At 47.5% G+C, this 14,734-nt stretch overlaps 1 protein-coding gene across 1 annotated transcript in view; it reads left to right on the forward strand.

The window, feature by feature from the left end:
- The first annotated feature begins 5,579 nt into the window (after nt 1-5,579).
- LOC112903599 overlaps nt 5,580-14,734 on the forward strand; it is a 39,441-nt gene continuing 30,286 nt past the window's right edge. Inside the window, exon 1 of the mRNA XM_025972845.1 lies at nt 5,580-5,901. Coding sequence (XP_025828630.1) covers nt 5,580-5,901 — 322 coding nt within the window. The remainder of the gene's footprint in view (nt 5,902-14,734) is intronic.

Below are 14,734 nucleotides of genomic sequence, written 5' to 3' on the forward strand. Positions count from 1 at the left end.
CAGCCCAAAAGTTATGACCACATACTTGAATAGTCCCACTGCACCTGGTACTCTGAATGTGGTCTTATGGATATCCTCTAGAGCTATAAAAATTTGGTTATAACCAGCATTGCCATCCATGAAACTTAACATCTTATGACCAGCAGCTGCATTAATCAACGTCTCCGCAACTGGCATCGGGTACTCATCCTTTGGTGTAGCTTTGTTGAGATCTCTGAAGTCCACGCAGACTCGCCACCGGCCATCCTTCTTCTATACAGGCACAACACTGGAAATCCATTCAGCATACCTGCATGTCCTGATGAAGCCTGCTTCTAACATCTTTTCGACTTCTTTCTTGACTTCTTCTAGGACTTCGGCCTTCATTTGCCGCGCTCGTTGCTGGAATGGCCGAAATCCTGGCTTAAGAGGGAGCCGATGCTCAACAATACTTCTATCCAACCCGGGCATCTCCATGTAATCCCAAGCAAAATAGTCCGCATATTCTTTCAGCAGCACTATCATCGGCTCTCGCAACTCTGGATTCAACTTCTTGCTGATAAATGTTGGCCGTAGCTTATCCCCAGGACCAATGTCGATTTCTTCCAACTCGTCAGCAGATGTAAATCCGTATCCTAGTTTTCCTTCATCCATTAAGTCGACATTGCAAATAAACGAAGAATATGATGTAAAAGGATTCGGCCGATCGCAGGGACTGGCCGACATGTTCTTTTCATTAATTTGTGCCACTTTACAATCAACATATGGCTGGCTGCTCGAGCGGGCCTCTTTGTGATCGTTATAATGATGTAACATGGTTGACAAAAATAATTCACTTCTTATTCTTTGGGGCTGATCGCAGGGATCGGCCTCTCCTGTTACCTTGGCACAAACTGTAACACGCTAATGTAAAATTTCATATTTTATAATAAATTTAGTTGGCCTCAATAAAGTTTCTAAGGTTTTTCTTTGTCAGCTTGCATTTAATTGTAATTTATTTTATAAGGAATTAAAATTTTAATTTAGTTCAACATGTTTGTGCATTCATGCTGGTGCAAAAGTTTTATTTGGTTGAGTGCATAGGAGTTGAATTGAAATTTGATTTGAATTCAAATAGATTTGAGTTGGTTTGAAAAAGAAAAGGAAAGGAAATAGGAAAGCAGGCCAGCCTAGCGGCCCAGTCCTTCCCGCGGCACGATCTCCCTCGCACAGCCTGCCACTTCTTTTTTCCCCCGCCGGCCCACGTTCCTTCCCAGGCCCAGCAGCGCCGTGCGAGCGCCCTCTCCCTGGCGCGTGGGGTCCGCCTATCGGTGCCCCTCTCCTCACCCGCCAGCGCAGCACACGCGCTCTCTCTCTCCCCCCCCCTCTGACCGCTTGGCCCCGCTCGTCAGCACCCTTTCCCCCTCTTCTCCTTCTTCCCCGACGCGCAACGGCCACCCGAGATATCCGGCGAGCCTCGGCGCCGGGCCCGCACGCCGAGGATGCCCCACCGCCCCACAAATAGGATCCCCCAACCCCCCTGCGCCCTTATCCCCTATCCCGTGGCTGACGCCCCAAACCCTAGCGCCATCCCCGCCTTGCTCCGCCGCGTAGAGCCCCTGCTCCGCTGTGGTCTCGCCGCACCTCTGCACCCCAGCCACGGCCAAACCCCGCAAAAGCCCCGCCTCACCGCCAGGAAGCTCCCCAAGCTCACCACCCACGACCCCGACCTGTGTAGCGCCGGAATTGCACCGAGGACCGCCGCCGGTGAGTTGCTCCGCCACCTCGATTCCTCACTGTCGGTGGTTCCCCGACCTTCTTGACCCCAGTATCACCTCCGCAGGAACAGCACGGGTAGACCTGTGGAGCCCAGGAGCCCGGAGAACCCCTACAGTAGTCCTCTCCACAAGCGCCGCCTCATCTCCACCGTCCGCCATCGGTGTCGACCCCCCTGCACTGCTTCTCCGGCCAATTCGAGCCCTCGGTGAGCACAGGCGCCCTCTCCTATCCCTCTTGCGCTAGATGTTGTAGACCGTAAGCCGTTCCTGCAGCCGGAACACCGCACGCCGGCGAGCGCCGCGCGCGCAGCCCCGAGCCCTGCCAGGGCCAGAAAGTGCCCCAGGTGGATCACGCGTGTCACGCTGATCACGACAGACCCAAGCCCCGCTCGATTTGACCCCCAGAGCACCGTTTATGGTGAAGTCTAGCGAACCCCGAGCCGCGCTGCCGCGGAAAGGAGTCGTCGGCGTTACAGCGCCGCCGCCCCGCGCCCTGATAGGTCCTGGACATCCGATCGTGAACGGGCGATCCAGATTAGAACGATCCCAGATTGGGATCGGACCGTCCGATCCACCGCCGAGATCGGACCGTTCGATCCATCCCCGTACCACGCCCCCAATAGGAGATCGGACCGTCCGATCCAGATCCGACGGCCTCCGACCGAAGATACCGGTTAGCACTTGCCCTTTTGCTAAAGAGTCCCTGGAGTTCTTAGAAATCAACCCGCAGTCCACGCTAGTTCAAAAGTAATTGCGTTTAGACCCTTTCTTTTACGTTTTAGACCCTGAGCTTCTTAGATATAGAACCCACCATCTAGCCCCTATGTTTTTGCATGTTAGACCTTAGATCTAACATTTAATTATGTATATGTCCCTAGATTTTGCGCAGAACCCCTGGAAACTTCAGTTTTCTCACAGAAAAGCCCCTGGATCTAGTTTTAGCTCTAGTTTTCGTGTCCTGGCTCCATTTTAGGTGGTTTTTGCGCTCACGCGATCATTGTAATGCGTAGAATAGTTCTAGCCTAGTTTTGTGCGTTGTTTTTATGTAATGTTTTACTGTTTCTTAGCTTTTGCTTTGATTTGCATGTATGTGTATGTGCTGGACCATGTTTTGGCGTTGCGATCGTGAATAGACGTTGAGCCACCGGAGGAGTACCAGGAGCTAGCTTCAGAGCCCTTTGAGCAGCAGGAGAACTTTGAGGAAGGCAAGTATAACATGAACATCCTATCACTTTGAAATACAATTTCATACTGCATTTTGACACTGTGTGCCTATAAGTATTTCCTAGCCACTTTTATCCTTTATATATAAATATCTTGGGTTGCATTTTGGTTAAGTTGTGCTAGGTGCTGCGCTCTCACACATTATGGTCCTTTCTTATTAAATTTGATTAATGGTATATGCAACTTGATTCTGAGAGTGGCCCTCTGTGCTGTGTACTTGAGCGGCTCACGTCTCGTTAAAATATGTTTTTATAGAAACATGGTTTAGTGGGCCAGCACAGTGCTTAGTGCTTGTTTGGCCACTCTCCATAAGGACCGGTTCGTAAAGCGACAACCTAGGACAACCGCGCAACCACAAGACTGGGATGGGACGGTCTTGGCTTACTAATTAGGTCATTTTGGTTTGGGAGTTACTTACCTGCGGGCAAGAGGGGTGATGAGGACATCACTCCTTTGGATATACAAGAGGTTCCTTCGCTGGACATTCAAACCATTCAAGCTCCAATCACAAGAGCTCGCGCGCGACAATTAAATTTAGAGGTGAGCTCGCTCCTAAGCGTTTCTATTAATAATTGTGAGAATGGTTTGCTACCTAATTTTTACAATGTGATTAGGAACCAAGAAGAGGTCCAGGGAACACATGGAGAGGAGCATGGAGGTGTGGAGGAACAGCAAGGGCCGCCAAGCCACATGGAGACCCAATCCAATTTAACTTCTAGTCCACCTCGGAGTCCAGGAGCAGCCTGATGTAAATTGGACGCCCAGGCCACATCCGGAGTCCGAATTCGACGATCCACATATGGACGGAAAGATAATTTCATGGAGCTTCTATTGGCGTTGGTTTCAGGACCAAACTCCTTCTGAGTCGTCGGAAATTGTCCGAGGAAGTTGGCGTCCAGATTCTGTCCCGGTGCTGCGACATCGTATTTTGGCCTTTGGGCCGTGTATCTTTGTTGAGCCCATTAGGGGCGCGTCCAGGGGGAAGCCACGCCCCTATTCCCTATATCTCAGCAGCCGCCGCCCTCATTAGGGTTTGGGTTTTGCTTTAGATCAATCTGTCTTGAACAGTCGCCATCTTTCGGTTTGTAGAACCCCAACTTTCGAGCTTAATCGTTCATCTGCAATTGTCACTTTAATTTAAGTGCTGCGTTTCTTTCGAGTTCTTGCTTGTGTTCTTCATTTCGCAGGCAGGGATTAGCCTTCTCGGTGAGGTCAACCGGATTGTGACTACAGTTGATAACCAGAGGAGTTGTGGTGCTAAGATTGCGGGGTTCAAGTTGCTGACTTGAAGCCGAATCGGTGTGTCGCATTCTGACCAAAACGAATTTTCCTTCACCTGACGGAAGATCGGGCACCCCCGTTCATATCAAGTGGTAATCAGAGACTCAGGTATTACCGTCAGGCTTTCCCTAGTTTAGTTTGTTCCATCATCCTATAACTCCAGAAAATTGCCATACAAAAAAATATTCTGCTGTCCTAGAACCCTTGTTTAGCCTTTGCAATTTCGTTTTCAGACTCGCTTTGTTCAATTTCTGTCCGTGGTCGAGTCGTGTTGTTGGTTTAGGGTTTGTCTTCGTCGTAGTTCAACTGCACCATCGCTGTGTTTTTGTTTCCACCGCTATCCCATCCACCATTACCCAGATCCCAAGTCGATCCATCCCATTACTCGACTTGCCCTCGCTAGCCGCCTTGTGTGAACTCTCGCCGTGCCAGCCCTAGATAGGTTGCGAGCCGCCTTGTGCCTTCCGTCTTGCACCGCAGCCCCCCTTGGATTCATCTGGTGATTACCCATTGCGCATACCAGGGAGAATTTGTGCCGCTGCTGATCTATCTGCCGGGTTGTGCCTTCGCAAAAAACATAACTTGAGATACCTTCCATAAAACAGGCATAACTTTTCGCTCGGTTCTCCGTTTTGGCTGAAATTTTTACAGGAGCTTGGCAACGAAAAGTTGCACATACAAATTCACCCGGCTTTGCCGGTCAGGCCGTTCTCAAAAAATTCAAAAAAAATCAGGAAGATAATTAAAAAATTTAGTTTCTCTCCAGCACGCTTTTCGGCATACCTGTTTGATTTTCTGTAGACCACATCTGATCTCTGTTTTAGGTGAAACTTGGTGTGGTTCCTATTCTGGTGTTGCTTGTACTGTGAAAAATATCAAAAAAATCATTGAAAAAAGAAAATCAAAATCAACTAGGCTTTGCACTAGTGCCTTATTGGCATTGCTAGTACAATATTTACGGTACTGCTATTCTGATTGTTCTGTGAGATTCTTCCATTGTGCTTTGTTCCAACTTATTGTGCTACGCCTAGGATACATCTTAGCCAGCAATTGTGACTTGTACTTTGGATATTTATTGAACTTTGCTGATCTGCACTCGATTTTGTTCCACATACACATACATATTGTGCCTGTCCTACAGCTCCATATACATACACTTCATCTCAGTGCAGCGAAGGACCCTTGCAATCTTGGTACCCTCTTCTCACAGGTTTTTCACCGTCCACCGATTGTACCATCCCACTGCTTGTATTGGTAAGAACTTGGTAAGAACTTGGTAAGATGCGTGTGAGGGTGTGATTCCACCACCAAACCCAGGGTCTTTTTGTTTCACTAACCATGCCGGATGACAGGCCTGTTTTGTCTAGTGAATTGCAGGCCATGAAGGATGAACTCAAGGAGTTTTTCGCTAAGGAGATAAATAAGGTGGCGCAAGACGTCCAAGGGGCCAATCATACGATTGAGGGTGTGAACAAACGCCTCTCTACACTGACTGACAGGGTTCAACGTCTTGAAGTCAACCCTTCCAAGAGCAAAGACGATGATGATGACTGGCTAGAGGATGATGATGACATCATTTTTGGGTCTGATGGCGAGCCTGATATGGCTAAGACTCGTGCGGAGAAGGTCCGTCATCAACGTCTTCGCAAGAATAAAACAGGTATGGGAGGAACCAAACATCGGCGCACTACAGGTAATGATGATCCTTATGCCAAAGTCAAATTTACCATACCTTCTTTCCATGGTCGTTATGATGCAGAGGAATACTTAGATTGGGAGATGACAGTTGAACAAAAATTTGCTTCCCATCTTGTTCCTGACCAACATAGGGTTAGACAAGCCACTAGTGAATTTAAAGATTTTGCTATAATCTGGTGGCAAGAATGTGCTCAATTAAATATACAACCTGATTCATGGGACGCGCTTAAGATAGCAATGCGTGATCGTTTTGTTCCTGCATCTTATAAACATGATATGCGTAAGAAATTACAACGTTTAGATCAGGGTGATATGTCTGTTCAGGAGTATTACGCAGAGCTTCAAAAGGGCATGGTTCGATGTGGTGTAGTTGAGGATGCTGAGGATAAAGTGTGCCATTTTTATGGTGGTTTGAAACATGAAATTCAGGACATTATTGACTATAAATCTTTTACTACCACCAACCAGTTGTTCCAGCTTGCTATGCTTGCAGAAAAAGAATTGCAGGGACGACAACAGCAGCAGCAACCACCTCAGAGCAGGAGCACCTCCACCAGATCCTACATGCTTAAGTCTTTTACTCCCAAAGGTGCTTCCACGGCGGTGTCACCAGCTCCAGCAACCACGCCCGCCGATGGTAAGTCTCGTGTGCAGGAACCGACCAAGAGTGCCTCACCAGCAGCACGCTCTTCCTCGGGCATTCAGTGCCATCGTTGTCAGGGCTTTGGCCATGTGATTCGAGAATGCCCAAGCAAGCGGACATACATTGCCACTGCTGATGGTGGCTACGTCAGTACTTCAGATGCTGAGGACGACACTACTATTCGCTACCGTCATCCTATACCTCGGTTAGATGATATGCTTGATGAGTTAAGTGGCGCTATAACTTTTACAAAGATTGATTTGCGTAGTGGATACCACCAGATTCGCATGAAGTTGGGTGATGAATGGAAAACTGCTTTTAAGACAAAATTTGGTTTATATGAGTGGTTAGTGATGCCTTTTGGTTTAACTAATGCACCTAGCACTTTCATGCGTTTGATGAATGAGGTTTTACGTGCTTTCAATGGTAAATTTGAGGTGGTTTATTTTGATGATATCTTGATATATAGCAAGTAACATGAGAAACATTTGGATCATCTACGTGCTGTTTTTGACGCCTTGAGAGCGGCGAGCTTTTATGCTAACCTTGAGAAGTGCATTTTTTGCACCGATCGAGTTGCTTTTCTTGGCTATGTTGTGACTCCTCAGGGCATTGAAGTGGATGGTGCAAAGATTGATGCCATTAGGAGCTGGCCTACTCCTCAGACTATTACACAGGTGCGAAGTTTTCTTGGTCTTGCAGGGTTCTATCGGCGTTTTGTGAGAGATTTCAGCACCATTGCCGCCCCACTACATGAGTTAACGAAGAAAGGTGTTTCTTTCCATTGGGGCCCAGCACAAGATCAAGCTTTTGATACTTTGAAAGCGTGGCTTACTTCGGCGCCCTTGCTGCAACTTCCTAACTTTGGTAAGACTTTTGAGCTTGAATGTGATGCTAGTGGCGTTGGCATTGGTGGCTTGTTGATGCAAGGAGGTAAACCTGTTGCTTATTTTAGCGAGAAATTGAATGGGCCTACTCTGAATTATTCCACGTATGATAAAGAATTTTATGCTCTTGTTCATTCTCTAGAGACGTGGCAACATTATTTATGGCCTAAGGAATTCATTATTCATTCTGATCATGAATCACTTAAGTACCTTCGCATGCAAAATAAACTGAACCGTAGACATGCCAAGTGGGTTGAATTTATTGAATCTTTTCCATACATCATTAAACACAAGAAAGGGAAAGATAATGTTATTGCTGATGCCTTGTCTCGTCGTTACACCATGTTGTCTCAACTTGATTGTCGCATTTTTGGACTTGAGTCGATTAAGAGACAGTATGAACTTGATGCTGCTTTTAAAGATGTGATCCTAAATTGTAAAGAGGGTCGTGCTTGGAATAAATATGTGCTGAATGATGGGTATTTATTTAGAGCTAACCGCCTATGCATTCCAGTTGGATCCGTTCGTCTTCTCTTGTTGCAGGAAGCACATGGTGGAGGTTTGATGGGTCACTTTGGGGCCACAAAGACGTTGGATGTGTTGGCCAACCATTTCTTTTGGCCACAGATGAGGCGAGATGTTCAGAGGTTCGTGAGTCGCTTCACTACATGTCAAAAGGCTAAGTCACTCTTGAATCCACATGGTTTGTATATGCCTCTTCCTGTTCCTTCTATTCCTTGGGCGAATATTTCTATGGATTTTGTGTTAGGATTGCCTAGGACTAAGAGGGGGAGAGATAGCATTTTTGTTGTGGTGGATCGGTTTTCTAAAATGGCACATTTTATACCATGTCATAAAAGTGATGATGCTGTTCATATTGCTGACCTCTTTTTCCAAGAGATTGTACGCTTGCATGGTATGCCTTCTACTATTATTTCAGATCGTGATGCGAAGTTTTTGAGTCACTTCTGGCGTACTTTGTGGAACAAGTTGGGTACAAAATTGTTATTTTCTACCACTTGTCATCCGCAAACTGATGGCCAAACGGAGGTGGTGAACCGTACCTTGGGGACCATGTTGAGGGCTGTTTTAAAGAAGAATTTGAAGATGTGGGAAGAATGTTTCCCTCATGTGGAGTTTGCATACAATCGAGCAACACATTCTACCACCAAGGTAAGTCCTTTTCAGGTAGTGTATGGTTTTAACCCCCGCGCTCCTATTGATATTTTACCTTTGCCTACTAGTGAGCGAATTCATAGTGAGGCTAAAGACCATGCTGAATTTATATTGAAAATACATGAAACAACTAAGCAAAATATTGAAAAGATGACTGAAAAATATAGAGTTGCTGGTAACAAAGGTAAGAAAGAATTAAAGCTTGAACCGGGTGATCTTGTGTGGTTACACTTGAGAAAAGAACGTTTTCCAGATTTGAGGAAGTCTAAGTTAATGCCAAGAGCTGATGGTCCATTCAAGATACTTGAGAAAATTAATGATAAGGCATACAAACTTGAGTTGCCTTCCGAGTTCGGGGTTAGTCCCACCTTTAATATTTCAGATTTGAAATCTTACTTGGGAGAAGAGGATGCGCTTGAGTCGAGGACGACTCCGATTCAAGAGGGGGAGGATGATGAGGACACCACTCTTTTGGATATACAAGAGGTTCCTTCGCTGGACATTCAAACCATTCAAGCTCCAATCACAAGAGCTCGCGCGCGACAATTAAATTTAGAGGTGAGCTCGCTCCTAAGCGTTTCTATTAATAATTGTGAGAATGATTTGCTACCTAATTTTTACAATATGATTAGGAACCAAGAAGAGGTCCAGGGAACACATGGAGAGGAGCATGGAGGTGTGGAGGAACAGCAAGGGCCGCCAAGCCACATGGAGACCCAATCCAATTTAACTTCGAGTCCACCTCGGAGTCCAAGAGCAGCCTGATGTAAATTGGACGCCCAGGCCACATCCGGAGTCCGAATTCGACGATCCACATATGGACGGAAATATAATTTCATGGAGCTTCTATTGGCGTTGGTTTCAGGTCCAAACTCCTTCTGAGTCGTTGGAAATTATCCGAGGAAGTTGGCGTCCAGATTCTGTCTCGGTGCTGCGACATCGTATTTTGGCCTTTGGGCCGTGTATCTTTGTTGAGCCCATTAGGGGCGCGTCCAGGGGGAAGCCACGCCCCTATTCCCTATATCTCAGCAGCCGCTGTCCTCATTAGGGTTTGGGTTTTGCTTTAGATCAATCTGTCTTGAACAGTCGCCGTCTTTCGGTTTGTAGAACCCCAACTTTCGAGCTTAATCGTTCATCTGCAGTTGTCACTTTAATTTGAGTGCTGCGTTTCTTTCGAGTTCTTGCTTGTGCTCTTCATTTCGCAGGTAGGGATTAGCCTTCTCGGCGAGGTCAACCGGATTGTGACTACGGTTGATAACCAGAGGAGTTGTGGTGCTAAGATTGCGGGGTTCAAGTTGCTGACTTGAAGCCGAATCGGTGTGTCGCATTCCGACCAAAACGAATTTTCCTTCACCTGACGGAAGATCGGGCACCCCCGTTCATATCAAGGGGTGGTAAGCTTCTATGGCCCTCGTGCTACGAGGCTTGGTCTGTGCTATGTGCTTGTACCCCCTCGAGGCTTGCTCCATAGTTGCTGATCCAAAATCCTTAGCGGTTACACCTTATTAACATGTTCTTTGTAGCAGCCTCGTAGTGTGCTTACTAGTCATCTCACCTAAGGAAGTGTGATGAATAACTAGCATAGCTCACAACTTGTGGGTAAAGATGTGCAACCTCTCGAGAGTGTAAAACTGGTATACTAGCTGTGCTCACGGTCATGAGTGGCCCAGATCCTCCATCTGATTAGTGGGGTCTATCTGGCTTGGATTTCAGTAGACTCATGAGTAATTTTAATTAATTATTCAGTAACTTGGGTTATGGTAATTCATCCACTTGTAGTAAATAGCTTTAATAAAATTTGCCCAGATTAAAAGCTAACGCAGTTGAGTCAGCTAACCATAGAGCCTCATAGTTTGTGTTATACTTGTTGAGTACAAGTTGTGTACTCATACTTGCCTTCTCTACTCTTCTGTTCTCTTTGGGATATCTTTGACTGCTGCTCAGTACCAGGCGACGTGGAGGACTACATCAGCGGACTCGACTATTTCTAGGTGTTTGTCTCCCAGCCGACGTCCCTGTGGCGCCCTGTTCTTCATGTATTCATTTTATGCTTCCGCATTCCTTGAACTAATTCTTGATTCGGTTGTAATAAAGAATTCATTTACAATTTATACGCTTCTATTCGTGATATGTGTTGTAATATCTTGATAATTCTGTTGTATATATGCATGACTTGATCCTAGCGTATATATGATTACTCGGTTTATGTCCTTGTAAATCGGGTGTGATAGAATTGGTATCAGAGCCATGTCGACTGTAGGACGAAGCCTAGGTAGAACCGGTCGAGTTTAAGGACCTCTTTTCTCTTGTCTTGCTTCTGCCAAATCCAAAATTGTTTCTGCTTCTATTCCTTGAGTCCTAAACTTTGGTCTGCTTGCTCTCTCTCTTGTTCTTTCCGAGGGTCAGTTTAATCCTTTCCGTAGACGTTGACCTGTAATTTTCTATCTGTCCTCATAAGCCTAGGATGCCTTTGCAAAAATACGCTAGAGCGTCTGTTTGTTTTAGTCGAGTGGTGTGATCAACTCGGCTAAAGTGTGGATATTGAGTGTTTGTGATTGTGCAAAATGTTTAATTTGGATTTTTGGTTGACTGCATAGTTTAGAAGTTAAACTTGCTCATGCAAATCGACTTTAACGCAAACTTGAATTAAGTAATAAAACTAAGATAGATTGTTGGGGGTAAAACCGTACACTCTTTACTCTCTACCTTATCCTGCCAGAGTTTTCTTCCGGAGTTGTACAATATCGGTCTCTTATAAATTTCGTTCTGCTGCAATCAGATGGTGAACACCAAGAGCACCGATTCCGGTTCTGGCCAGCAGGGGAAGAACAACCAGAGTACCGGCCAGCCGATGCTGATGCCTCCACCCCTGACTCCGAAGCAGTTCTTCCAACTCCAGATGCAGATGATGGCTACCTTGAACAACACTGTTCAGGCTCTGTAGCAGATCCACACTCGGCCGCCGCCTCCTCCGTCGCAGCAGCCCCGCGATAGGCGTGCGGACTTTCTGAGGGGTCAACCGCCGACATTCTCCCACGCGGCTGATCCACTCCAGGCAGATGACTGGCTTCGTTCGGTAGAGCGTCAGTTGGACGTCGCTCAGTGCGACGACCGGGAGCAGAGTTCTATACGCGGCAGGGCAGCTGCGAGGCTCAGCTCTCGGTTGGTGGGAGTCTTACCCAGCTCGGGACCGTGACGCCCTCACTTGGGTCCAGTTCCGGGAACGCTTCAGGAACCATCACATCCCCGCTGGAGTCATGAAGATGAAGCACAAGGAGTTCCTTGTGCTTAAGTAGGTAGATTAGAGTAAAATCTTTCCGCAACTCCTTTTGAGCTCAAGCCCACCCTTGTTTACCTCCGTGAAATAGGAAATGCTGAGTAATTTCCATCTTCTTTTTCTGGTACTTATCATTTCAGGGAGCTATGACAGTGACCGAGTACCGTGACCATTTCCTCCAGCTCGCTCGCTATGCCCCCGCTGAGGTCGCCAATGATGGTGATAAGCAGGAGCGCTTCAGGGAGGGGCTGGACGATCACATTGAGTACGCGCTCCTGAACCACCGCTTCGATAACTTCAACCATCTGGTTGAGTCCGCCCTCAACACCGAGCGCAAGTGCTGGGAGATTGAGGACAAGAATAGGAAGATGACTCCTGCTGCGTCTGGCAGGAACACTCGGCCTCGGTACCAGCACCCGCAGCAGCAGCAGCAGAAGCCACTTCAGCCGTACCAGCCGCGACAGCAGCAGTACCCGCCTCGTCCCCAGCAGCAACAGCAGGCGGGACAGGGCCAGAGGTTCCCAGTACCTCCGGCACGCTCAGCTCCACCGGCTCCACCAGCTCCGTGGCAGGGAGTGCCTACTCCTCCTGCCGGACAGTAGGCTCCAGCACCCGCACGGGCGTGCTATCAATGTGGCGAGCCGGGACACTACGCCAACGCTTGTCCCCGGAAGGTGCAGTCTGGACCACAGGGGCGCCCAGCTCACCCAGGGCGCCATCACAGGGTAGGGTGAACCACGTGACTGCCGAGTCGGCAGCCGAGGCTCCTAAGGTGGTTATTAGTACGTTCATGGTTAATACCCACCCTGCTACAGTTCTTTTCGATGCTGGTGCTACGCATTCGTTTATTACTCAGTCATTTGCTGAGAAACATCATATACCGGTATCCTGCATGAGGACTCCTATGGTAGTTACTACACCTGGAGGCAAGATCCATACCTGCTCTATCTGCTCCAGGATTAGTGTGATCATAAGGGGGGTAGAGTTCCGCACCGGGCTTATCGTCATTGACTCGGTGGGGATCGATGTGATCTTGGGAATGGAGACCCTTGCTAGATGGGGTGTCAGGATTGATTGTGCTCAGAGGACTGTCCACTTGTCAGCACCGGATGGACAGGAAGTCACAGTCAGTGCTTCGGAGCCCTCTGGATTTCTTTGTCAGATGGAGGCTAGACCCACAGATGGCATCCGCGTGGTGTTTGAATTCCCGGATGTTTTTCCGGATGATTTGCCAGGTATGCTGCCTGATCGCGACATTGAGTTTTCTATTGATCTCTTGCCTGGCATAGCTCCTATTGCTAAACGGCCCTATCGTATGGCACCCGTTGAGCATGAGGAAGTTAAGAAGACCATTGACGAGTTGCTAGCCAAGGGCTATATCCGTCGTAGCTTCTCTCCTTGGGCTTTTCCTGTATTGCTTGTAGAGAAGAAGGATGGCGTGAAGAGAATGTGCGTCGATTATCAGGATCTGAATGCAGTCACCATCAAGAACAAGCATCCATTACCCCGTATTGAGGATCTCTTTGATCAGGTTCAGGGTGCTTGTGTATTCTCAAAGATTGATCTGCGTTCGGGTTATCACCAGCTGAAGATTCATCCCGAGGATATCCCGAAGACGGCATTCACCTGCAAGTATGGGCTATATGAGTATACGGTCATGTCCTTCGGCTTGACCAATGCTCCGGCTTTCTTCATGCATCTGATGAACAAGGTTTTCATGGATTATCTAGACATCTTTATGGTGATATTCATTGATGATATCCTGGTATATTCCAAGTCAGAGGCAGAGCATGAGAAGCATCTGAAGCTCGTGTTGCAGAGGTTGAGAGAGCACAAGCTATATGCCAAGCTCAGCAAGTGTGAATTCTGGATTGAAGAGGTTCCATTCCTCGGCCATGTCATCTCCAAGGGAGGTATTGCGGTAGATCTGAGCAAGGTGAAGGATGTGCTCGAGTGGGAGACACCGCAGACAGTGAAGGAAGTTCGTTCCTTTCTGGGCTTAGCACGATATTATCGGAGGTTCATTGAGAATTTCTCCAAGATTGTGAAGCCTTTGACTTCCTTGCTAGAGAAGGGTGTGGATTTCTCCTAGACTGATGAGCATCAGATGGCCTTCGATGAGCTGAAGAAGAGGTTGACTACGGCACCAGTCCTTACTCTGCCAGACCAGAGCAAGAGGTTCACATTGTATTGTGACGCTTCGAAGGATGGTCTCGGTTGCGTTCTGATGCAGGAAGGCAGAGTTATAGTTTATGCTTTGTGGCAGTTACGCCAGCACGAGCTGAATTATCCCACTCATGATCTGGAGTTAGCCGCTGTTGTGCATGCTCTGAAGATATGGAGGCATTACTTGTTTGGGCAGAGGTGTGACATTTACACCGATCACAAGAGCCTCAAGTACATTTTTACGCAGAGTGACCTGAACATGCGGCAAAGAAGATGGCTAGAGTTAGTCAAGGATTATGACCTGGAGATTCACTATCATCCGAGCAAGGCCAATGTTGTAGCAGATGCTCTGAGCAGGAAGAGTCATGTCAACATGGCCATGGCTTTTCAGATGCCTCAGGAGTTATGCGAGTAATTTGAGCAGTTGAGTCTAGGTTTCTTGCATCACACCTCGAGTGCATCATTCGAGGCAGAACCAACTCTAGAGGCAGAGATCAGGCAGCATCAGAAAGAAGATAAGAAGCTGCAGGAGATCCGTGAACTGCTCAAGATTGGCAAAGCACCTCATTTTAGAGAGGATGATCAGGGTACCTTGTCGTACAAGGGCCGGATATGTGTGCCAGATGTAAAGCATCTCAGGAAGCTG

The sequence above is a fragment of the Panicum hallii genome, chromosome 8 (genome assembly GCF_002211085.1).
Source record: "Panicum hallii strain FIL2 chromosome 8, PHallii_v3.1, whole genome shotgun sequence".
Lineage (NCBI taxonomy): Eukaryota > Viridiplantae > Streptophyta > Magnoliopsida > Poales > Poaceae > Panicum > Panicum hallii.